At 42.8% G+C, this 26,485-nt stretch overlaps 1 protein-coding gene across 4 annotated transcripts; it reads right to left on the reverse strand.

Moving 5' to 3' along the window:
• On the reverse strand, positions 1-25,806 carry LOC119656809. Of its 4 annotated transcripts, none has more exons than XM_038063430.1 (3): positions 25,766-25,806; positions 24,621-24,700; positions 1-467 (listed from the first exon to the last, which is right to left on the reverse strand). In XM_038063430.1, the coding sequence occupies exons 1-3, from the start codon at positions 25,789-25,791 to the stop codon at positions 94-96; spliced, it is 480 nt and encodes a 159-aa protein (XP_037919358.1). In that variant the 5' UTR covers positions 25,792-25,806; the 3' UTR covers positions 1-93. The 4 variants fall into 4 exon arrangements, with proteins under 4 accessions (XP_037919358.1, XP_037919377.1, XP_037919368.1 ...); XM_038063449.1 differs by lacking the exon at positions 25,766-25,806 and adding an exon at positions 25,227-25,547; XM_038063440.1 differs by lacking the exon at positions 25,766-25,806 and adding an exon at positions 25,253-25,543.
• Positions 25,807-26,485: the final 679 nt, after the last annotated feature.

The raw sequence follows: 26,485 nt of genomic DNA on the forward strand, positions 1-26,485 counted from the left end.
TGTGTTTTACCATTTTTAATATTTTTTTAATTAAGTCAAAACCATTCAACAACAGAATTCGATCAGAAATTACCATTAGTTAAGTTATTAATATTAATAAATTAAACATATGTAACTAACTAGGACTACTACAATAGCACTAAAACTCCTAATCAATCGTGGTGCTGAATTACATCCATCACCATAGCACTGGCAGATTTTCTCAGAATATCCTTCATTATCGGCGCTAAAACAGTAATCTATACCCTTATGTTTTGGTAACAAATACCCGCAAGTTCGAACAATTCGACGCTCATCACTGGCAAAGAACGTAACATCTAGCTTACGGCAAAAGGAAGCTATCGTTTCTCCAACACCTTCACAATCCTTGAGATACTTTTCACCTTGGGGTCCTCCGCCACTCAAATCAAGATCGGCACATCCAGGATCCAGATAGGAGTTGCACTGTTGACATCGAATCGCATCACCTGAAAACAGGAAAAAGTGGTGTGAAATTAGGGAAAGACTACCAAGCGACAAAAAAATAAATAATAAGTCGAATTATCTAGATTAGAGGGATAAAAAGATTGGTTCAATATAAATAGCAACAATTCAACTTCTGGGCACGAAATTCTTTTTTATCATAGTCTCCTCTCTCCATAGTGCTTGCTACCGAGTGAGGCAATACCATCTTCATCTCTGAGATCAATTTGCACGAAAAAATTATCAATCAATCTCGACTATCAAAAAAATGAGATTTGCGTCCTGGAAGACTGATTTCAGCTTAACTTTCTCTCACTTTGTCGGTCCATGGACCCCTCTTTTTGAGCTATGGACCCAAGTTTTTAGAAAAGAAAAACTCACGGTTTCGTCGGCCATAGAGTCAACTCATCAGATGCTGACCCGCCTCTGTTCCGAAAGCAGCATGATCGAAAGTGATTCCAAATATCTATCGGTCCCTTACGTGCATTTGTTCGTAGACCAGAAACAGCAAGAGAAAGTTCAATCCAAAACCGTTGAGGTGGGAAGCTGCCGCAAAAGCAAGGGCTGACCAAATCGCCGGTTACTGAAAACCCAGTTAAGGAGCGGAAATCCACTGGAGGCCTGCTCAAGAGCCAGTATCCGGATGCAATAGATCTTCTTAGTAAGATTTGTGAAGAATAAGGAAACTAGTACTATCGCCGAGCGGGAGGAAAATGACATCGTTAAATACCAGGCGATTGTTTAATAATATAATAGTAAACCCTTGGGAGAATGTCAAGCTGTCTGAGATGGTCATCGAACATGTCCTGGATGACAAAGGCGAACACACGGGATTCATCCCCTGCTTCGAATCTTCTCAGGTGGTCCATAACCTTGATGTTATAGCATGGGAGAACCAATTCTCCAAGGACGTTTTCGGTTCGTACGTCGCTAAGATAAGTCCAAGAGGGCGTACAGCTCAATGTCATCCCGAACTTCGAGATCCCCAGTCAGTGGGTCGCCCGGTTGCCGAAAATCCGCATGGAGAAGGACAAGCTTTGAACCACCAGGATTGACATGGACAACTGGGTAGTTATCAAGAAGGAGACACTCCAGGTGAACAGCTAACGTTTCCTGCTCCGTATAAACGTAAAGTGCCTGCAGGCTCTGAAAAAAGGCAGACTACAAAGTGCTACTTCGATTAGGATTCAGGAGCGCAATGGAGAACGCGCACCGCTCCGCGAAACTGAGCAATTAGTTGGATCCAGTCAATGCCGCCAACGATCTGTTGGAGGAGATGAAGATCGACGCAACCAGATCATGCTGGGGGCAGCGCAGATGAATCTCCACCACTCGAAATGCGCCCCAGCTAACCTGCTGGTCCTAGAGGAAGGTACTCTCGTGCCACTAATACAGAAGCCCAGGATCGGGGGCGACCGAATCATCAAAGACCTTCAAAACAAAGATTACAGTTTCTTCCTCAGCACAAGGGACGCAGATCGGGGCAGTTCTAGAACATACATCGTCGCAAGAAAAAATGTACACGTTTTTCCGTATACGGACCTTTCAGCGACCTAATTGTGGTCAAACTGAAGCAGGCTGGGGCGGAGAACGTGTATATTTCCTCGGATTAAATGGCTCATGACCAATCAACTCCCCCAGAAGAACTGCAACATTTGACGTCCACCATACCAGCAAAAAAGGCCAACCTGTTGATAGACTGTGACACCTAGGCAGGGCATACGCTTTGGGGTAGCTCAGAAATCAACATGTGGGGTGAGTTATTCTTCGATTTTATAATTAACACAAATCTATCAGTGTATATCAGAGGCAGTACACCAACCTTCTATTTTCCCAGCTCGGAGAACTGTGACGGTTGAGAGGAGGCCCTTGATATCACAATTCTAAGGCTGGATGACTGGAGAATGTCTGAGCAGAGGTACCTCTCAGATGACAGTTGGATAATGCCAGTCATGCTACAGAAACAGCAACAAAGGATCGTCCCATAGCTTGTCGAGATTTAAGAAGCTGTATCTCTCTGAGATACGTGCCACAGTGTGTGAGCAGAGGCACGTCCCATGGTGGCGGCATATCTCCGGTGCCCTGGTTAATAGTGAAGGACGAAATTTTACAGATATTGGACAGGAGCGAGGTGAAGGTGGTCGCGTATACGACAAGTTGGTGATATTGGTGTCATAAATATATCCCTCCATTATAAGTGAGATTATAAAAGGAGTGTTGGGAAATGTTCAACTTTCTATGGCTGCAAGAAGCCTTTGGAAATAAATGGGAGGATGGTCCTTTGGATATGCATAGCTGTGGTACGCCCCATGCTAACGTACGGCTCAATAGTATGGTGGCAGGCTCTGAGGAAAAAGTACAATATAACAAAACTTAATAGAATTCAAAGAATCGCGTGTGCAGGTGCTGCGGGGCTTTGTAGTTCTGCCCGGCAGATGCTCTCAACGGACTCTCTCCTTCCCCCTGAATACTGGACAGCGAAGCTCTACGGCCAAATGTTAGTAAGATCCAAAACCAAATACCTCGGGAACTCTGGGCATTCCCCACGGACTATGCTACACGCAAGCCAAACTTTACAAAAAATTTTCCCACGGACTTTCCAATCGATGCGGAGTAGGAGACCGGCGACGGCGTGTTGCAAGGCTAGGATACAGCATCTTTTACAGACGGATCAAAAGACGCCTGTGAAATCAATGTGAGAGTTTCCTCAAATACATACAGTGTACCCAAGTTGTACGTTCTCCCAGGCTTAGCCCAGTGTATTTTAAGCGAAAGTACTGGCTATACTGGAAGCCTGTAGATGGCTGGAGCATGATGCGAGCCCCAAGCGTAACATCAGCGCCAACATCCTCCAGGCTGGTAGGGTAGTGCAGAAACGCGCTAAACAATCTGAGCGGCATGCTCAAGATTATTCTCCTTTGGGTTCCCGGTAAATAAGGGGGGAGAGGAATGAGCGGATTGACGGACGGTCTAGGCGGAGCTCTAGTCTTCACAGTCCTTCGGCGGGTACAGTCTGTGTCCAGCTGAAGGCTGTGGAAATTGGAACTTATTCGCAATATTTAATAACCACCGGACCTGAGATGACGAAAGCTCACCACTTGTACCAAGTCATGGAAAATTTAGCCCGCCTATAAGAGAAGCTCTTGTGCCAGACGCATACAAATAGATACAAGACCACGATGGTCTGAACGGGGCACTGGCTTATACGGCATTTTAACGCCAGACTCGACATACCCTACAGTTCGCATTGTCGAGGCTGCAGAGAAGGGGGACAAACCCTCAAGCACTTCCTTTACGATTACCCAGCTCTAGCGCTAGTTGGGCCCGTCAGAGCGACCTCTGATACGTATACCTGCCCACCAGCGAAAAAGACATGATTTTTGACGCCGATATCATGAATTCAGTGAAAGGATCGAAACGTATGAACCTATGTGTGTTCACTTTCTCCGTCATCAATACTTTCGAAAAACAGATACATATGTTTACCTTTAAATGTGTATTAATATTTCATTACTTGGTTATGCCTAAAAAAACCCACAGCTTTTCTGTCAAAACTTCTCCGAAACACCTTGGTTACAACTCTCAGAGTATTTACTTTTCCGGTTCTTTCAAGTTAAATTTTCGAATAACTAGGATATTCGTATGCTAGATAAAAGTTCATTACCAATCAATGCAATCAGTACATCTACGTTCGCCAATAGCCTGATGATTCGTCCTGCAAAATCAATTACCTACATTTACTACCATGGTATGTAGTCTGGCAGATACCCAATAGCTGTCAGCGGGTGGTATATTAAACAGGAAGGGTAATTTGAATTATATTAGGATCACGCAGATTGGAAACATAAGGACGTGAAGAAAACAGCAGGGAATAAATATCAGAAAACTGCACGGAAATGCAATGCGTACAAATTGAATAGGCTCCCTTCAGCTTACTGAAAAGATAATGAGGACAAGTTAATTTGCTTTTATCTATTCCTCACAAAGTGATTTTAAGTCGATTTTGACGACATAATGATTGAAGAGATTTCTACAGGCATATTTTGGATAGAAATGGAATGAAAAGTTGCGAAAAGCACCACCATCTCTCACAATAATTAAGACTGGAAATGCAGATATTTGCATAATTTGACTATCCTAACTTCGGTACGGATATGGATGCACACTCAATAAGAATGAGAACTAAAAACGCCCACCCCCGAACTCCATTTGAAAAATAGACAAGAAGCACATGCGATGTTCTCGGAAATGTTTAGGAAGCATTGGCTAACTTACATTACAGACACACCGGACTACTTGCGATATGTGGGACGTCATCACCATCATCAACGGCACAACAACCGATATCCAGTCTAAGCCTGCCTTAATAAGGAACTCCATACATTCCAGTTTTGCACCGAGGTCCACCAATTCGATATCTCTAAAAGCTCTCTGATAGCCTGACCTACGCCATCGCTCCATCTCAGGCAGAGTCTGCCTCATCTTCTTTTTCTACCATAGATATTGCCCTTATACATTTTTCGGGCTGGATCATCCTCATCCATACGGATTAAGTGACCCGCCCGCCGTAACTTATTGAGCAGCATTTTATCCACAACCTGACGTTCATGGTATCGCTCATCGATTTCGTCATTATGTAGGCTACGGAATCGTACATCCTCATATAGGTTGCCAAAAATTCTTCGGAGGATTCTTCTCTCGAACGCGGCCAAGAGTTCGCAATTTTTCTTGCTAAGAACCCAAGGAATACCTGAGGACTGGCAAGATCATAGTCTTGAACAGTAAGAGCTTTGACCCTATGGTGAGACGTTTCGAGCGGAACAGTTTTGTAAGCTTAAATAGGCTCTGCTGGCAGCTAAAAACCGTACGCGGACTTCATCATCTTAGCTGTTATCGATTGTGATTTTCGACCCTAGACAGGAGAAATTATCAATGGTCTAAAAAGTTGTAGTCTCCTATCTTTATTCTTCCCGCTTGGTCAGTGCGGTTGGATGTTATTGGTCGGTTGGTTTTTTGTGTGGGACATCACCTCACTAAAAAATACAGGACCGTTCAAAAAACCTTTAGAAAGTTGAATTGGAGTGGTCATGGCATGAGAAAAGGTTTCTTTTTAGTAATTGTTTCCACCAAATGGCTGTCAAATTCTCAGTTATATCCACCACATGATCTCATCTTGATTGTCAATTGAAGAACCTGTTCCTCTTCTTTTGTTTTGCCATAGTGGAGTGAATATAATTTCCAGTTTTTTATTTTTTGTTGTTGTTGTTCCACATCTGACAGCATCAGTCAACACGTGGTTTTTTCACGTAAATTATCTACTTCAGTCTCTTTGCTACTAAATTTCTGTCAGTTAAACCATACACGGGTAGTTTTTGTTATCGACAAACAAAAAGGTAAGTCAACCATTTCTGTTCCCGACATGCCGATTATGAGTGGAAGCCGCTGTTTTTGGATCATCAACAGCCATCAGTGGCTCCCACAATGTCCCAAAATCTACTTTGAACATGCCTCAAAAAGAGTAACGGACACAAAGAGACGGGTCGGTATCCTCGCCACTTGTACGTGCCTCCAAAATGTCAAAACCTGAAACTTCAACCTCTAACTGGTGATTTCAATGCACGTTCTCTCTCATGGGGTGATACTATCTATTCTCCCAAAGGTCGTGTTCTTTCAGAACTCCTCCCTTGAACAGGGTTTCAAATTCTTAATAATGGGAAACCAATCTACCACCATCTCATGGACAACACACGGACTCATTTCTCGGTCTGGAACCAAACAATGATCAACAACCTAAACTTAGGATGGATGTGGGATACGCTGATGGTCAATATCAGCACCAGCCGCAACAGCCCAATCTTAATATCATCACTTCTAGCATCCAAAGGTCACAAACATAGATAACACGCAGTTTAGTAAAAGAGAATCTACTAAACATGACACTTCCTACAGATAAACAGTATACCCTGATACCTACAGTCCAAAGTACGTAAAGTCACCTTTCACATTAAAAACAACTCTAGGAAGCCAAAAAGCCCTTCTCCAAAACCTTTTTTCGACAAAAGGGAAAGTTACTACAAAGCCCTTCGTGCCACATCAAAGCCTCATGATTTTATTCAGATTTTTCGATTGGGTAGTTTCAGAGAAGAGTCCGTGTGCGTTCATAGAACTGAAACGGAGTGTAAGCCATGAGGAAGCTTAAACGACGTTCACGGCAACCACGCGGAAAAGCAGCTCAAAAAGTTGGAAAAGCATCTCAACACGGTTCTCCATCCGGTGAAATTCGAGCCACCGTAACATGCGGATGCAGGCTGCCCTGTAAACGGACACAAAATTATCGTTGCCATCAACGCACCTAAGTAGAGTCAAATCACCAGCCTCACTATCTTTTTCTCTGCCACTCCTGTTGTCTCTACACAGTCGCTACTTCCACTGATTCCTAGATCCGGGGAATCCTAGATCTTTTCCAGAGAGTGGAAAAAAAAGATGTCAGTTAAAATTCAGAAGTTAATTACCCTTCTTGAGTGTAATATTTGGAGGGGGTCGTCCTGGGACACATCAGAGAGCACCTCAAAAGTTTGCAAGTTGTTTTCCACTCGGTACAGGAAGATACAGCGAAACCAGCTTGTTCTTAGCCGAGCAAGCTGGATGTTTCCTAGTGAATTGTAAGAGTATTTTAGCTAATATCTTGACGAAAGCAGAAAGTACATAAATATACTTTCAGAAATCGCTTCCAAGGCGAGACCCCTTTTTCGGACTCTTAACGTTCATCCTTCGTTCGGTCATTGGAGAACAACTCAGATTCCTAAGATTTACAAATGAATTGAAGTGGAGACTGCGGGAGCTACATGAAGAAGTTCCACGAAGAGACTGCGGACCTAAAAAAAGCTGTCTTATGATATAACAAGGCCTCACACTGTTTACCCTATACCAGTTAATAAAATAGGTTGGATGATTAGTGACAGTCGTTGGTTGGTAGGTATTGAAATACTTCAGCATTATTCGAAGTTATAACTGTGCGAAACAAATTCAATATCTTGCAACTATGATATCTGCAGGAAATGGTCTACACAGACTCAATTGTATTGAATGCTCGCATTTGTCAACAATACCTGATGTTATCGGCGACCATGGGTAAAATAAAATAAATACTCCCAAAAATGTGCAAGGAAGTCCGGAAATCACCCAGAAAAGGAGCGCAAACAACAAACAAGCGGGACCCGATAACGTACACAAACTGGCCGAGTCCATCGTAGGAGGAGGAGGCTCACCTTCGCAACATTGAGAACCAGGCGACTACAGCCAAGAAGTCAAGAAATGGAAGCAAGTTCAACCTTGGTCTACTCCGAAGATCCAAATAAGATCTTTGATCATAAATGAAGGACCGGCAAAATTATATCTAAGGTCAGAACATCAGACATCAAGACAAGGCCTCAGTGGCGCCGGCGCTAAGTGGTATCTAACCTATCTGAAGAAAGATATGGAACCGAAAGAAACCCTCAGATCTAAGCCACCAACAGCGGAATCGAAGAAGAGGTAAGTCACGATGACCAACCCACAAGGGAGGAAATCACCGATAGGTCACGGGCATAAACATGGCTACACTATCGAAATTATTGTCGGGTAAATACTCACTCGTGACATGCAGGAAATAAGCAAATACCTTGTCGTTATAAAGATGTGCAAGAGGTGGAGTGCACAGCTCGTAATACCCTACAAGCACTCTCGGCCAGATATTTTACTGGCTTAGTCTTGGGCCCATAGTCCCTAAATTGCCAGCATGGAAGAAAACAGAATTGTCCACATGTGCTAATATACCAGGAGCTCACATGGTACCAGCTTCAATCCCAAGTCCGTAATGATAGCGATGGAGAATTTTCTGGACCTATTTATTGCTTAGAATAAGGAACCTTACGCGATGTTATGCAGAGTCTTTAGAAGTAAGGTTGGGGGCAATGGTTCACGATCGGGGTGGCTAAACGATGCCTAGAGGCAACTAAACGCCGCAACTCCCTCAACAATTACAGATTTCGCAACCAACCAGCCAACATGTGCCTTGGGGAAACCGAGGAGATACTTCGGAGGACACATACGGTGAAAAGCCTTCCGAAGGAACGACATAGATCACTGAGATCAAAAGGACAACATCGGGTGGGGAAATGGTCCTGCTTCCCGCTAAGGAAAAGGAGATGAACTACCTAAACCTGAACCTTCTGGAGCAAGACAGCATGGAACAGAAAAGTGTCATCTCGAAAAAGAACGATGATACACCAACATTGGAGAAAATTTCCCAGCATTGCTGGAGGCAATTGCTAGCTATAAGATACCCCGAGTAAACCTCCAATAATCAAAAGCTGCATCTGCAGTAATTGTAAAAGTAACTTTCAAAGACAACGCTGAATACTGATATCGGGGCAGTTTCCTAGAGTTCAAGGAGAAAGACTGCAAACTATTTGGGATTCCGCTTTCATCATTCTTAAACTTAAAATATATATATCTTTCAGAGTTCGTGACTGGAGACTTCATGGCTGTCCAAATTTCATTAGAAACCGACGGAGAACTCGGGAGACACTTTTGGCATCAGGTTAATTCGATGCCAATTTCCGTCATAACATTAGGGGAAGCAATGACACCTTCGTAAATTTACCCTTCACAGTAGCCTAGAAATATATAATGCAAAAAACACAGCAACATTCATGACCAACAAACAAAGGAGTACGCTGATGATCGGGCTGGTAAAGAATTGGGGTTGCCGGATTAACCCTCTATATCGAATCACAAAATAATCAGACTCAACATTGAGAACACCTCGGAAGTAGAAACAATTGTAAGTAGTCCCCAAGGCACACATACATGACTCATCTACAGGTGGACAGTAATATCAGGCGCGAAATGGAACTGAAAACAGTAATAAATTGAAATTGAGCGGCTAAGACAGGAACTTTATTAAGAGATGTACCCTGGTGTAACCTAGCCAGAACGAGAATAGAGGTATGTTAATTTTCCAACCGCACGAAATAAACCGAGATGCAGCAGAGATGCAAAATTTCACTGCCGAAGTACAATAATACGATCAGGGAAGCCAAAAGAAACAACTTCAGGGAATTCTGTGGGGTCGAAGAAACTGCAGAAGTGTCCAGGCTATACGAAGCCATAGCCAAAGATAGGCCATTACCTATTGTGTGTGAAGTAGAAGGATGGAATGTTTACCCAGAATGAGGAGATCACGGTATAACCCCGAAAAATGGGGGTTTTACCCCACGGCGAAAGAGAACAGCATTCTGCTTGGGAGCCCAAAAACCGACAAGAAAATTGGAAACTAGCAAAAGAAGTATATTCGGAAGGTAGAGTAAGATGTGCACCAATGAACCACTAAAATCACCCGGAGGAGATGGCATTTTCCCAGCACTACTTCAGAGAGACCTATTAATCATATTAAGGTCTCTCCTAAGAATGGTAAGGGGCAGCATAGCCTTGGGATATATACCAAGAACATGGCGATGGGCAACAGTGATTTTTATTCCGAAAGCGGATTAAAAGGATCCTTTTCACCCTAAATCTTTCAGACCAATATGCCTGACGTCGTTCGTACTTAAGACGGTGGACAAGATCATAGACAACTATATTAGAAGCAACCTTCTAATACGCAGTCCCCTACATCCATGTCATGACGCTTACCATAGAATGAAGGAAATTACACTATGGGCGTTTTTGATCCCGAAGGGAGTGGAAAAGACCCTGACCTTCTGGATGGGGGAAGAAGTTACAGCTACAAATTCTATTGTCATGAACACTACTCCAGGTTGTCCACAAGGTGGGGATTATTACTATTAATGTGGCTCATGGTGGCTGATGAAATGCTAGGAGAGTTAACGAACACTGGAATACAAGGTTCAACTGATAATATTGTTTTAATCTCTAGGGGCAAATATGAGGATACCCTATGTGACAGAATTCAAATCGGACTGCGAATCACCTATAACTGGTGCAGAAAGGGGGGTTGGGTATAAATCCAACCAAGGCCAATATAGTACCATTCACTAGGAGGCAAGCTTGATCACCTGAGAGCAATTAGACTACATGGTGTGGAGGGTAAATGAGAAATAGTAGCCAAATATTTGGGATTTACACTAAACCAAAAACTCCTCTGGAAGATATATATGTCAGAAAGCTGGAGTCTTGATGATTTGCAGGTCCATAGTAAGAAATAAATGGAGATGCACCGCGAAAATTGTACGCTGGAGTAGTAAGGCCAATATTTACCTGTAGGAGGGTAATCTAGACGGATAGAACCGAATAGACGAATAGACCGACACCCAGGGATTCATAAACATCAAAAACTCGCTTGTGTGTGTATCACTGAAGCAAGAAGAATTGACTCCTCTTCATCTTCACTTACAGATGCAGCAAAGGAAGGTAATTTTCAGAATGTCCGAGCTGCCTAAACCGAAGGAATATTGAGATTCGTTCTAGGCTATATCCCGAATTACTGACGCCAAGGCGAATCATGTGTCCGGAAAGCTGAGTGGTTAGAGCACAACGCTGTCATAGGGAAGATCGCGGTTAAAATCTCACTGATGGCAGCGTTCAACTGCCTCGTAGAAGGTATCCTTCTCCAACTCTGCAGTCTTCTCTGTAGGGGCGTGAACGTTTATGAGGCTTATATTTCTAAATTTACCTAGCAAACGCAGAGTGCATAGTCTTTCGCTTATATGATATTTTCAAAGCCCATAACAACAGGTTTCATTTTTTGGCTGACTAAGAAACCTACCCCGAGCACATGGTTTATTATGGTTATGGTGACTCTTCTCCAGGAAACCGGTCCCTGTCCAGCACATCTCTTGAAACGTTTCAACGCTGTTTCATCGGCTTTATATTGGGACAAGGTTAGCTACTCAGCAGCATTCAGCCTGTACAGGGAGCGCACGTTCCATAAGAAAATGCGCAAATCGTTAATCCGTCATCGTTGCCGGCTTCGTCGTTTTGAAATCCATCTTGTTCGAGGCTCCTTCCGTGGCTTCGTAACGTTGGTTTTCCCTGTAGGGTTTTCAGCTCTACCCAACCCCGAACCTGGAGGACCAGTTGGCACATTTTGTCTCGTTTTTAGGCGCAGGAGACTCACCTTCATCCACCTCCGTCTGCAGTTTTTCATGAGAAAAGAACTCCCTGCGATCAACACGTGGAGGTGGAGTTAGGGTTTGGTAGTAGAGTTGTTGGTGTTGCTTCAGCAGGCGCCCCGGGACCTATACTACCCTTTGATTGCCGCCAGAGTATTCCTACAGTCCAAACTAGCAATTGAATACCTGGTGACCTGATGGGTCCCTCACAACAAAAGGAACAAGCGCAAGTGTTATTGTCCGAAGGAAAACAGACTTTATACCAATGTGTAAGCAGACTAGTATATTTCATGTAGAAATATAGGCCATAGGATGATATGCCTTCTTCAGCCGTCAAAGGAACTACGGGGAACAATCCATTTCAATTCTGCCCTAGACCCAAGCGTCTGGCAGGGCACTTAGATTCAACCTGGTGATCTTTAAACTAGTATGGAAATGCCTTAATAGACTGAATACGCTCGCCCGGCAGAATAATCTAGACTAAACTAGCCAGGAAATAAGCAAGAACCCTACTTATACAGACCGGAACCCTTGTATGGAATCGCTCAAAAAATAGTCTAAAGCTCAATAAGAACCGTATAATTGTAGTAGGAATACTTCCTGGTCATTGTAGGCTAAATTAAACGTTGGGCCATTTGTAACGATCATTTCAAGCATCCTCCAATGTACCACTCCATGTTCATTATAAACGATACAATGTAATGAACTTGATAGTGAGCACTCTGGACGGTCAAAATTGATCGGCCTCTCGCATTGTTGTATATCTTCGCCCTCGTGATTGACAATAATAAACTTAGATATTTATTTCGACAGTCACCCAGTATTATGTCCGTTAAACACCTAAAAGTCGGCTTGATTTCTACCTTTAGATATCTTATCTCTATTTTTTTTATCTTATTAAATGCAATAATTTAAATTTTAAAGATTATATGCCTTTATCGTTTTGCTACCCAAGCATAGCTTTTAAAAAAAGTTACTTTTTGAGGAAGTCGGCGGGATTTTTTCGGATTGATTTCTTAGGAAAACGATTTCTGGACTAAAAGATTATTCCGAAAACTAAAAAATCGATTAAGAATAAAATCTATTCATCGAAATTCCCTAAAATAGTAATTGCAAAACTGACCATTGATAACCCCAAAATCAAGCACGGAAAATTTTCGTGCCTGGAATTCGGAGATCAGCCTGTTATCGGCCTTGACAAAGCCTTCACTTAGTTCTTCCTCATGTTTTGACGAAATATGGCATTATCAAGCGCAACTGATAATCGCCGAATATGACACTCAACAACATATTAGTACTATCATATAGTAATTCGGTGACTCAATAAAAAAACAAATATTGATGGGGGTGATTAATAATTGGAATACTTTGTTTTTCAGCTCTCTGAGACCAGCGAAAATGGTGACGTAACATTACATGGAAACATTCATAATGCCATAATTCCATGATAACCGCCATTAGATACAACGAATATCTGTGTTCCCGGCTGATTTATTGAATGCTTTATTATCACGCAAAATTGGACATTTCCGAAAAGTATCAAGTGCCATTTATCTGTCTAACATAGAAAGGCTATTGATACTTATCAAGTCATATTAGAACGTAACGCGGAAGGAAAATGTAAATAATGTTTAGAAAAATTCCAATCGATAAATTGAATTTGAGATAGTTAATTGGTTGAAATAGATTAGAAAGCAGGTTTGCACCCAATATCGAAAATAAAGCGAAAGTCGTAGTAGAGGGGATGATAAAACTCGATCAAGAATATATTTGATAAGGGATGGTATCGATAAGTTAAGTATGGGGGACGAATACTAAATTAGGGGCGAAATGAAATAAACTCAAGTAAGGTACCATCCAAGGAAAAGAATAAGAGCAGTACCGAAACTCCCTCCTCCTCCCTCCTCCCTTCAGATTTCAGGAATATCTGAAAATATCCAGGATGCCATACATAGTACACTATACGTTGCGCAGTAAGCTAAAATGTTTCTACGAAGAGATGTCACCAAGTTGTCTCCAATCGTGCTAATCATGGACCTTGGTCAAATGGCGCCGAAAGCGGAAAGGGAAGCAAGCAAAGGCGAACTGACCAACAACACTAAAGCTCTCAGTCTGACTGGTCATCACACTTTTCTAATCCACATTAATTGGCAAAGTATCGAAGACGCCGAACAATTTGTATATTTAGGTTGCGCTGTTTCTGTAAACGACGGGGGTGTTCCCAAATAAATTGCGCCCTCCCCCGCAACGCAGCAAAACATGGTCAATCATTGAATGATCAGATGCATGCTTGGCTGGCATAATAGAGGTATACTTTGGTGCACTTTGCACTGGCAAAGATTTGCAAATGAGGCAAAACGGCTATGAAACGAAAGGAGAAAGGACTCATAATAGCTGCGAAAGAAAAGCCGACATAAAAGGACGCAGGAGGACAGAGGAAGTTTGGGTGATACTTACAAACATTGCAGGGAATTTCCAGTGCAATGAATATCTAAGGGAAAGCAAACCGCGGTACTCAGGATCCTAGTGAAAATGGCTATAGGGCTAGATTCCACAGAAGCACGTAGAACAATTGAATCGATGCAGGTTGTAATGACCATGCTGAGTGGCCGGAGACGGTAAGAGCTATCCGAAAACCTAAAGGAAATTGGTTAAATTGACGATAATCATTTTTCAAAATTCACGTGTATACACCGATGCGTAGGTCCACACCGGATCCTGAAAATAATCATACAAACAAACGGGATTTGCGCAAGCCTAGAAAAATAAACCAATAAACGAGGTAAAAACTAGAAAATGAAAATAAAGAAAAACGACGACTCGACCGCACGCGTGTAGCCATAAATCTCCAGACCCGAGTACCGCGATCGAGGAGGAAGATCCAGGACGAATCAAAACCTCAATCCTTGTTTCTTCTCCCTCAGATCTTCAATGAGGTGCGGCCTCTGAGGTTCACTCCCTTTCTTGACACCCTCCAGCAATTATTTTGGAGGATGACCCTAAATTGTTAACTCATTATTCACAACTCCCCAAGACTCATGGATAACCAAAAAGAAACCCCAACCTCATCAAATTGTTTGCAGCATGTGTGCTAAGAAACTTCGGCCCACAGTGCTTATTAACGAAGAAACAACGATTTAGTTGCTCCCCATCGCGGAGAATTAGACAATAAAAACAGATGAAAGGGATCGCGAGAATTGAATCTTTCTCATTTAGAGTCAGAGAACAAAGCAAGGATGAATCATTGAGGACCGAGCGGCACAGCATATAAGCGACTACCTCCGTAATCCATCAAAGATTCATCTCACCCGTCACTTCATCCCGACGAAGAACAAACTATAGTAAGTTTTCAAAAATTTGAAACGACGAGATAGCCGATTCACATAAAGGTAGGGAAGGACACTCCTCAGAAACTCGGACGGCAATATTTTTCAGCCCAAAGCCGCAAAAGGCCCGTGGAGCCAGAAGCTTCTGGAAGGAAATCACCTACGAAATCCTATCAAGGATGGGGCAGGCAACTCTACTCCACAAGGTGAAAATTGATGCTTAGGAACACTTGATTCCCGGGGTAAAAGACATGAAACCTGAAACTAGGAAGATGAAGGCAAGTATACATGGAACCGAGCGGTCATCCTAAAACCTAAGAGAAATTGGCTAAATTGACCAAGAAGGTCTGCCTGCAAATACTGAAGTTCCATCCAAGGGCATTGTCGAGATGTGAACGATTGAAACACTCTAAGGACTTCACCCCTAATATTGGTTTATCTACATAATTAATAAGAGGCTACACATGACCTCCAAAATCTGTTTAATCATCACAAGCAAGTTATACGAGACCACACAGATGTTACCTCTAGTGAAGTGAAAGATTTAAAGATATCTAATTTAGGAAAATAGTTCCAATAGCATTAAACTTTCGTCCGCTAAGTGCCACGAACGAAATTATCATTGTCACAGTGAAAGACTTCAACAAAGAGTCTCCGAGTGGGCGAGCAAAGTCTCAAATAGTAAAAAACCAATACTAATAGACCAAAAAGGGAAGAGCTGAGTCACTATATACTGAAGGGGTAAAAAAATACATAAGCACCACAAATATATGGATTAGGAAGCAATGCAATGCGCCAATTAAGACTTGTTCGCTTCGACCTTGCGAAAGAATTGGGTTTTGTCACGTTAATAAGTCTACCAAGCTTATCATCTCCTACTTTTTAAGGGAGAATAAGGAAGCCCCTCCAGAGGCCGGTTTCTTTCACAAAGATTTTCGCCGCTCGAAAGGAGTTCAAATATCATCATGCGGTCACATGAATCTTTGCAATTTCACCTTACATAGTAGACTTGACAGTAAACGGCTGGATCCCAAATGAGGCTCTGGTTCTACCAATCAGGATTAAACGCGAGCCAGTCTGCCAGAGCGAGAGGTAGGGCTACGTCCATAATCGAACATTCCGAGAACCTGATCTGTTTTCCATGACTAACCCATATTAGTAACTCGTTAAATCAAGACCATTTGTCGTGCAGCCCTCTCTCTTAGTCATTACCGCAGAGTGTGTCTTCTTAAAGACAAATCTAAGAGCCCTATCATCACCGTATGATTGGTCAGCATCTCACACACCAATTGTGTTAGCTGCTTTCTATTTCACGTCCAAATGACTGGAGGGTCGGGGAAAATTGAAAATAACATCGAATGCAGCGGCCGGCACTATATTCACTGCTCCAATAATACTTAGGCAACCTATCCTTTAAATCTGCGCCAGCAGCTTTCTGCTGCTGTTAGCAAAGTTCAGTTCAGAGCACCAGACGATTCATGCATTATTACATCCAATGAATTCATTGTGGTGAGAGTCCTTAGGTCTTATCTATTGAAATCCTACAGCATCAGGATAATCTGCAGGATTTCCAGTATTATTCCCAGATATGATACTTGCATATTAGCTTGGAGTCGAGATGTACTCCTCCACCAGTTAGCTGTATTTCCACCCCTTGTACCTTATACCTGTCGCACTCGATATTCCTAGTAAATATAACTAGTCCAGTCTTTCTATTATTCACCGTGAATTACAGAGGCACCAACTGTGGATTATCTACAAAGTTGCATTCAAGCCTTCACACAGTGTCTGCAAACTTGCCGATAATTATTAAAGTCCATACCTGAATCAAAAGATTTCCGCTGAATTAATATGTAGATGCCCTGTGAGCGGGGCTTAAAAATAGACATAGACACATGCTTATCGTAACAGGTGAATAAAACGGATACAAATTTTTGAGCCAGCAGCCTCCCAGTTTGGAAGTTTTTCAACTACCGAAACGTCAGCAGCGCTTCGCATAGAGACTGACCTCATGACTACAACCTTTGACCGTTGAAAGCAGACTATGCGTGATTTCTGGAATGCGAGCATTCTCCTCGACAATGGTGTCAAAGGTCCCTAAGCAAGGTAGGATGGTATAACTCTGGAGAGTACGCGTCTCTCTCTTATCACACTAATGGCAATGTGCTTTTGTACTCTAGAAGGCCAAGTGGGGTGCAGACGCAAATCCGGTGTTGGGTAGTTTCTGATGACAACCGCAAGGCGCTCTTTTGAGTTAGGACCCGGTTTCCGGCAGGATTTCGATTGCAAGATTCCAGCCCAGGTCAAGGAGCATTACATTTGTAAAGTGCTATGCAAAAATGAAAATTTGTGAAATAATGGAGAAAGAGACATTCTACTTGCAATTATACGCCGTTCAAGAGAGGCTTCCTAAAGGAGACATTGTAATTGGGATCCGTGATCTGAACATCGAGATGGGCTCTGATAACACTTTGCTCGAAAATATGTTGGGGGCACACGTAACGATAATGATGGAGGCAAAATCTTGATCGACAGAAAGCAGGTTGACTCCTCTCTGGGTCCTCCGACATTGACCACATCATCTTGAAATGTCTACATTTTAATATGTGTCCGGATGGCTCAAGTGGTTAGAGCACTGGGCTGTCGTATCGGAAGGTCGTGGTTCAAATCTCACTGGTGGCGGAGATATTTGTTATCGTGACTGGATGTCGGATACCAGTCGACTCAGCTGCGAATGAGTACCTGAGTCAAATCAGGGTAATAATCTCGGGCGAGCGCAATGCTGACCACATTTCGTCCTACAGTATACTGTAGTGTACCGTTTCGGTCTTCAATGAAGGGCTCTAACACTCTTCAAGGCACTGATCCAATATGGGTTGTTGCACTAACGATTATTATTGCGCTGCTATTAATAGAACACCAAGTTGTGATTATCCTGTTCTAGTGTTCTCAAAAGCTCCAGGCCTTCGTCAACACTTGGCTGAATCGTATCATCGGAGTAAGCTGGACTAACATGTACAATTAGAAACGAAGAACTTGTTCTGCGGACAGGTATGGCACTCGTACGCACAGTAATCGGAAGGCGGAAGTAGTAGTGGATAAGCCACACATTAAGGAGGGCCGACAATTGCACTGCTAGCTACGCATAGCTGTGGAATCCACTCTCCCAAGATGGCAGATGGTTGGGTCGGCCCATAAGCACTTGGCGCAGACAAATAGAGAAGGTGTACAAGCGCTTTAGGAAGTCGTAGCCGGAGCACATTTCGGGAAACCGCGAACGATGGCGTGTAGATGGTGTTGGTGGTCAAAGGGTAGTATAGGTCCCGGGGCGAAACGTGGATTGGTACCCACGATGGAGCATAAAACCTGGGAAATGCCTGCTGAACCAACACCAACAGCTCTACTACCAAACCCTATCTCCACCTCCACGTGGTGACCGCTGGGAGCTCTTTCTTGACGAAAAGCTGCAGACGGAGAAGGATGAAGGCGAGTCTCCCGCGCCTAAAAACGGGACAAATTGTACCAACTGGTCCTCCAGGTTGGGGGTTGGGTAGGGCTGACAACCCTACACGGAAAACAACCGTTACGAAGCCACAACAGGAGCCTCGGATAGGACAGATGTTAAAACGACGGACCCGGCAACGACAAAGGAACAACGATTTGCGCATTTTCTCATGGAACGTGCGCTCCCTGTACAGAGATGAAGCTGATAAGCAGCTAGCCGATACCCTGTCCCAATATAGGGCTGATGTAACAGCGTTGCAAGAGATGCGATGGACAGGGACCGGTTTCCTGGAGAAGAGCCACTACACCATATATTATAGCGGCCATCCAGTAAACCATGTGCTCGGAGTAGGTTTCTTAGTCAGCCAAAAAATGAAACCTGCTGTTATCGGCTTTGAAAGTATAAGCGAACGGCTATGCACTCTGCGCTTGCGAGGCAAGTTTAGAAATATAAGCCTCATAAACGTTCACGCCCCTACAGAGGAGACTGCAGAGTCGGAGAAGGATACCTTCTACGAGGCAGTAGAAAGAACCCTCGAAGCCTGTCCCAGATATGATATTAAAATCATACTTGGGGATTTTAACAGCCAAGTAGGGAAGGAGCCCGTATTCAGGCGATACGTTGGCTCCCATAGCTTACACGAAAAAACAAATGATAACGGACTGCGGACTATTCAATTAGCAGGGTCACACGAAATGGTTGTTGGAAGTACCTGGTTTGCGCGGAAAGCGGTCCACAAACATACGTGGGCCTCTCCAGACGGGACCACTTTCAACCAAATTGACCACGTGTTGATCGAACGCCGCCACCTCTCAGCCTTGATGAATGTCAGAACATATAGGGGGGCCAATATAGACTCGGATCACTATCTCGTTGGCATGGTGCTCCGAGCTCGAATAACAATACCACCTAGAATCCCCTCTGACAATCAGGTGAGAGTGAACACTGAAGCCATCCACAACACAACCCTCCGCGACACCTATAAGAGGGAAATGGATGCCGCAATAACCGCAGTCAATAGAGGACCTGGAGATGAAGCAACAACTAATGATCTTCACAACCACCTGAAGAACGTTATCATGGATACGGCCACAAATATACTTGGCCCCAGCCGCAAAAGGAGTCGGAACGGCTGGTTTGACGATGAATGTAAGCTAGCAACGGAACGGAAGAATGCCGCATACCGAGTAATGTTGCATTCTCAAAGAACGCGGGCACGCGCAGAGACTTATCACGAACTCCGTCGAGCGGAGAAGCGACTTCACAGACGGAAAAAGGAAGCCTGGGAGAACCAACAAGTCTGTGAACTAGAAAAGTACAGGGAGCAACCGCACCAGGCGCGGAAGTTTTACCAACAAGTCAGCAGGATGAAGCCTTATACACCTCGATGCTCATCCTGCCGAGACAAAGAGGGAAATCTGATTTCCGACAGAATGGGCATATTAGAGCGATGGGTTGAGTACTTTGATGAGCTACTGAACAACCAGAACATCGGCGAGTTGGAGGTCCCGCCAACTGAAGACGACGGACAAATACTGCCACCACCAAGTTTAGGAGAAACAGTCCGTGCAATTCATCGGCTAAAAAATCATAAGTCGCCAGGAGCCGATGGAATTACAGCCGAATTGGTTAAATATGGAGGCGACCAGTTACAAAAAATGGTTCATCAACTTGTGCTCAAGGTATGGGACAGCGAATCAATGCCTGACGATTGGCAGCGAGGCATAATCTGTCTCATACATAAAAAGGGAGATATCACACAGTGCAGCAATTATAGAGGTATCACGTTGCTGAGTACCATCTATAAGATATTCTCCACTATCTTGCTAGGCCGGATAGCCCCATACGCCCAGAACATCATTGGCCCATACCAAAGAGGCTTCACTCCAGGCAAATCAGCAACAGATCAGATTTTCTCTCTGCGGCAGGCGATGGAAAAACTGTTGGAATATGGACAACAGTTGCACCATCTGTTCATCGACTTTAAAGCCGCCTATGATAGCATAGCCAGGGTAAAACTGTACACGGCCATGAGGGAATTCGGTATCCCGACGAAATTAATAAGACTGACTAGGCTGACCCTGACCAATGTGCGAGGCCAGATAAAAGCAGCAGGATCACTCTCAAGACCATTCGACATCAACAACGGTCTACGACAAGGGGATGCGCTATCATGCGTCCTCTTTAACCTGGCCCTCGAGAAGGTGATCCGTGATGCTGAGGTGAATGCAAGAGGTACGATCCTCTTCAAGTCCACCCAACTACTGGCCTATGCTGACGATATCGACATCATGGGAAGAACCACCCGAGACGTTCAAACTGCCTTCATCCAGATCGAGCAGGCGGCGCGAGATCTTGGGCTGCACATCAATGAAGGCAAGACAAAATACATGGTGGCAACGTCAGTACCGAAGACGAATCAACCAACAACATCAAACCGCACTGGTCAAACACAAACACGAACAAGAATAAGGATAGGGGAATACAACTTTGAGACCGTTGACAATTTCTCCTATCTAGGGTCGAAAATCACAACCGATAACAACTACGATGATGAAATCCGCGCACGGTTGTTGTCAGCCAACAGAGCCTACTTCAGCTTACAAAGACTGTTCCGCTCGAAACGTCTCACCATAGGGTCAAAGCTCTTACTGTACAAGACTATGATCTTGCCAGTCCTCATGTATTCCTCGGAAACTTGGGTTCTTAGCAAGAAAAATTGCGAACTCTTGGCCGCGTTCGAGAGAAGAATCCTCCGAAGAATTTTTGGCCCCCTACATGAGGATGGACGATTCCGTAGCCTACACAATGACGAAATCTATGAGCGATACCATGACCGTCCGGTTGTGGATAAAATCCGGCTCAATAGGTTACGGTGGGCGGGTCACTTAATCCGTATGGATGAAGATGATCCCACCCGGAAAGTCTATAAGGGCAATATCTATGGTAGGAAAAGAAGACGAGGCAGACCCTGCCTCAGATGGAGCGATGGCGTGGGCCAGGACGCCAGACAGCTTTTAGGGATATCGAATTGGTGGACCTCGGCGCAAAACCGGGATGTCTGGAGTTCCTTATTAAGGCAGGCCTAGACCGGATACCGGTTGTTGCGCCGTTGATGATGATGATGATGATGATGGCGTGTAGATGTAGTTGGGAGCAACACATGAAAATGATCGTCACAATTACATGAAAGCTTGAAACCTTGGTCAACATTTGTTACTTGGCAATACGGACCGAATTTCCTAGAAAGCGTTGATTAGAATGCCAATATGGCAGGAAACTGATTATATTGTAAGGTTTTGACAAAGCATACACAGGAACCCACTACTCCGGATAGTAGTTGAACAGTCAATTTTTCAAATTGATTGACAGCTTTCCATTGAGCCAACTTCCATCCTTCCTACTGTGGTATCTAATGTTACAAACAAGTGCTATGCAACGTGCCGTTAATTTGATTGGCATTTGGTGCCTCAGGCATGAACTTTCAGTAAATTCAAATAAGCCCACAATGAATTATTTACAAAAAGGAGGAGACTGAATAGTCTTTGCCTTCCAGAGATGAACAAAACAACCCTTCAGTTTTCCGAAGAAGTAAAATATCTGATAGTCATTCTAGATAAAAAGTTTCTTTGGAACAAACATGGAGAGGTAAAGTCGAAACGAGCTCCCACAGCCTATAGGCTGTGCAAACGAACCTTCACCTTGACATAGGAACTCAGGGCTCATAAAGTAATGTGGATATATCATTAGTTCGATGTTCGCTTATGCATCCTTAGTGTCGTGGGTTAAGGTGAGACAATAAGTTTTCACCCTAAACTAGCCACACTGTAAAGAACTGTGTATCTGGGTATTACCAGTGCTATGACCACTATCTACAGCCCTTGAATATATCTACTCGAAGCAGTGGAATGACAGCAGGTCATAGACTAATTCGCTTAGGTCAATGGGGAAACAATGGTTGTGGGAGGCACTGAACATTGGAGGAATTTTTGTGAGAACTGAATCCAGTTCTTGCGATGCCTTTGTATTCTCGAGTCCTCATACCTCTGAAGGTGAAGTTATACTGAAACGTAGAAAAAACTGGCAAGTCTCAGAGGAATGCATGGTGGTATATACAGAAGTCTTTTATACCGATGGGGCCAAAAGAGTACAGGGTTCTGCAGCCGGAGTGTACCTTTCGAGTAAAAATGAGAAGTGAGCTTTTCCTTTGGGGCAATATGCAACGAATTTTCAGACTAAATTATATGCGTTCCTGAGGGCAGCTACCTGGGCGATTGACGAGCGATTCAAGGATAGGTACATCACAATCTATAGCGATAACTAGGCTGCATTGACCGTGTTGAGTAGTCCTTTTATCAGTTCAAAAATCGCTCGGGAATGTAAAAGCCATTGAACTTTGTTTCTAGATTCAATACAGGAATCCTGAATTGTTGGCTACCTGGCCACTATTGTGTAGAGGGAAGTGAAATCTTTGATGTGTTAGCGAAAGAGGGTCCAATCTCCTCGATGACGGGACCGGATCCAGCAATTGGGGTATCAACAGCATTGTCTAGATCTGCTCTTACAAACTAGGAGCAAGCTTCCTATAAGACCGAAACCTAGCAGCTACACTGTAAAGTTTGTCCTGGCGCAAATCAGGAAGACTTCCAGGAGTATTCTGGGCATTCTTACTGGTCATAATTTCCTACCTGGACATAGCATATATTGAGAGTAGGAATTGTAGAAGATGATACGTGACCCGCCTGTAATAAGGGAGCGAAATCCACGGAGCATTTTCTTTGTGAATGAACTGCCTATGCGCGCATGAGACATCAGATTTATGCAACGGGTAGCATCAGATCCACTAACGGAAATCCTAGGATACGTATTGAATCCGGGATATTTCATTTAACAGAAGAGTCGAGTATAGTGGGCCACCACGGTCTGAGTGTTCAGAAGCTATGTTTCTTCCCCACCACAAACATATGGATCGACCTGAGTTTAAAGCAAACACTACCTTACACAGCTTCACGCATTAATGCAACCTGGATGAAGTGGTGTTCCACAACTGGTGTTTTTTGTGATCGATGTATCAACGGGCGTCTCAAATCTGAAATTTATCGCAATGTCGTCAGTCCTGTTGCTCTCTATGGTTCTGACTGTTGGCCGACTATAAAAGACAATGAACGACGTCTTACGGTAATGGAAACGAAGATGGTGCGTTGGACTGGTGGCATGACACGTTTTGATCACATCCGAAATGAGGATATCCGCGATCGATATGGGGTTGCATAGATCGTGGAAAAATTGCGAGAGAAACGTCCTCGATGGTATGGTCACGTAATTCCCACTAACAAGAATTCACTTGCCAAGATTGGTCTGAACATCGAAGTCGATGGTAAACGACCAAAAGGCAGACCTAAACAACGGTGGGTTGATACGCTAGATGGGGATTTGAAAGCCTCGAGATTGCACCCAGATCAGGCATTCGATAGAGCCAAATAGCGAAGCCGATCACCACGAGCTGATCCCGCTTGTGAACGGGACAAAGGCTGAAGAAAAAGAAAAAGAGGATGTAGGGGAAATATATCGTTTGAACAGGTTTTAAAATGTAACCGGTGACATCTGTCTTACAAACAAAGTTATATTTGAAAAATGATATTATTATATTTGTGTTATATCATTTCCAGCTTCAGTCTACCATTTAGTTAAAATACGTGAAACGGAATGAATTGCATTGAATAACCAGTCATTTTACATCCATATTTTATTCGCTACTTGTTAGAATAGAGCGTGGCATTGATAATTCTATTAATATTCAAATTTTCCACGGTTCAAACCAACAATAATTTATGATTCGCCCGTACTATGTACATATTCACTCAATTACTTTGGTAGATAACGTCTAAAAATGGGAATTGTTTACGTTAATGAATAGCAGAAAAATATCTTGAATCTCATTGTCGTTTGATAGTTGACACTGTGCTCAGTACAAACAAATGCATAATCCGTAATTAATTAAATCAGATAGTGCATTACAGGTGAACATCGCACATGTGGCAGCATGTGCTGCATTTCGGATGCACTAGCTTCATAAATAGTCAGATTACCTGGACCGAAGTGATGTTTGCGGTTTGTTCAACCAAAAGAGAAATTACACTAAATTAGAGTATCTCATAAGATAATTTTCAATCTGCTTACAAAGAATTTAGAATAGTAAAAAGTTTTTCTCACCGGTTAAAAATAAATTTGCGAAAAATAGTACAAGAACCAACAGCATCACATTTCTATCCATTTCTCGTCGCAAACTGGAACTAAAGTAGATAAAAACAGCTTTTGGTAAAAATTACTCAATACACAGTGGATTTTTTTTAATTTAAATTCTTTCATTTAATATACACGGAGGCACTTGCTATGTTTAAATTTATAGTTGTGAATGCTATGACCTGCAACACACTCTCTTTAAATCGTATTGGATATGAAAAAAAGCATCAAGAAGTATCTTAACGAAAAACCAGTTTCTTGTGTGAACTGCTGTTGTAAAGCAAAAAGCATGGTTTGGATTCAAACTTCCAGTACAAAAATATAGCACTGAACTCGATTAAAAAGCATGAATATTTTAATCCACATATTTAAGCACAATGTTAAGTATCCGAAGCTGCCCGAAGTGCAATGGAAGTGATCCACAAATGGAAAGAACTATGGGAGGCGGAGAGAATCCACCCCCAAAACCGATTCACAATAACGTTAATGAGATAATCCTTTCGGTTACTTCTTTATATTTTATTATATAAAAATTTTCACGATTTATTTTCCAATTAATTAGGAAAACACACTCACTAAATCGAATATTCAAAATTACACACCTACAGACCGTCCAACTGTTAACTGTTCACTGAATCTCTGGTTCACTCAAGAATCTTTAACCGAGATTTTTCGAAAATAAGAAAAGATTTACTCAAAAATTACTCGGAACGCATCAGTTGATCACAACTCCAGATCCATCTGGGTATCAACTAGTTGTGGTAACTGAGATTCGCTTGGATACTCTAGACGCGGTCAGATTGAACTAGTCTTAAACGATTATGTACGCAAAACATCGAAGAATTCGAAATTTTATTATTTCATAGATGTTAGTGTATGCAAGGGCGGTGAATGTGTAATTTCTCACTATCTGCTAACGGAAATGAAAAGTAATAAGACTTTTCGGGACTTAAAACTGAGGTAGCAAGTCGAGATTCTACTCCTATTTGCAATCTGATATTAACACTATGATAAAATGTTGACTGATCAGTCTTGAGATAAAATTTAGATAACGATACAATGGGGATAGATGGATTAGCAATCTATTTATAGTTGCAGTTTAAATAGTTACAGACTTGGAGTTTAATTCCGTCAAAGACATCCCCAGAGCACTAGAATGATGAGAAACCCATGGTGACTTTGGTCAGAATGATCAAAAAACAGCTACGTCTCTGAGAGATCAACCGGAATGAACCTCTATGGTTACCGCTACCAAGTTCAGTAAATCAACCAACTCACTCAGAATGGTATTTCCAGAACAGTACAAAAGATCCATCTATCTATTTTTCCGAAAAATGTAATAAATAAATTAGAAAAAAAATTTGAGTGGATGAAAACATACCTTTCAGTTATGGTTTTCCAGCTGCATTCAAGACCAAATTTTTCCGGGTGGTTCACAAGGTTTTCCATAACGATATCGTGGTATCACACAACACTAGGTTCCTCTAGGTTGAGATGGAATTCCAATGAAACAAGCAGGATTTAAGCATTTTATTATGAGAGAGCTCAGACATAGTGAACATCTACATATACTGGTTAGTGTAACAGATAGTAAAACAATGATGCATCAGAGAGACCTTTTGAACGAAGGGGTAAAGCCTGAAGATGTTTAAAGTAGAAATGTTCACTGCCTTATTCAAAGAAAGTTCCGTTCAGATAGATACAACGGAAAACAATGAGGACAAATTGTCAGTAGTCAGTCTGTAGTTGTAGTCGACGATGGTGATACGACGATTCCAAGGCGCAGAAATAGTGATCACAGATAATCAAAATTCTAGTGGAATGACAAGATCAGG

This window comes from Hermetia illucens, chromosome 1 (genome assembly GCF_905115235.1).
Source record: "Hermetia illucens chromosome 1, iHerIll2.2.curated.20191125, whole genome shotgun sequence".
Lineage (NCBI taxonomy): Eukaryota > Metazoa > Arthropoda > Insecta > Diptera > Stratiomyidae > Hermetia > Hermetia illucens.

Excerpts from the sequence above, each read along its gene's own strand:
- LOC119656809 (XM_038063430.1), bottom strand. The coding sequence starts at position 25,791 with ATGTCTTTGACGGAATTAAACTCCAA. Across the intron at positions 24,701-25,765 it reads TTGACGGAATTAAACTCCAA|TTCCAGTTTGCGACGAGAAA; the intron begins GTCTGTAACTAT and ends TATCTACTTTAG. Across the intron at positions 468-24,620 it reads CGCAAATTTATTTTTAACCG|GTGATGCGATTCGATGTCAA; the intron begins GTGAGAAAAACT and ends TCCTGTTTTCAG.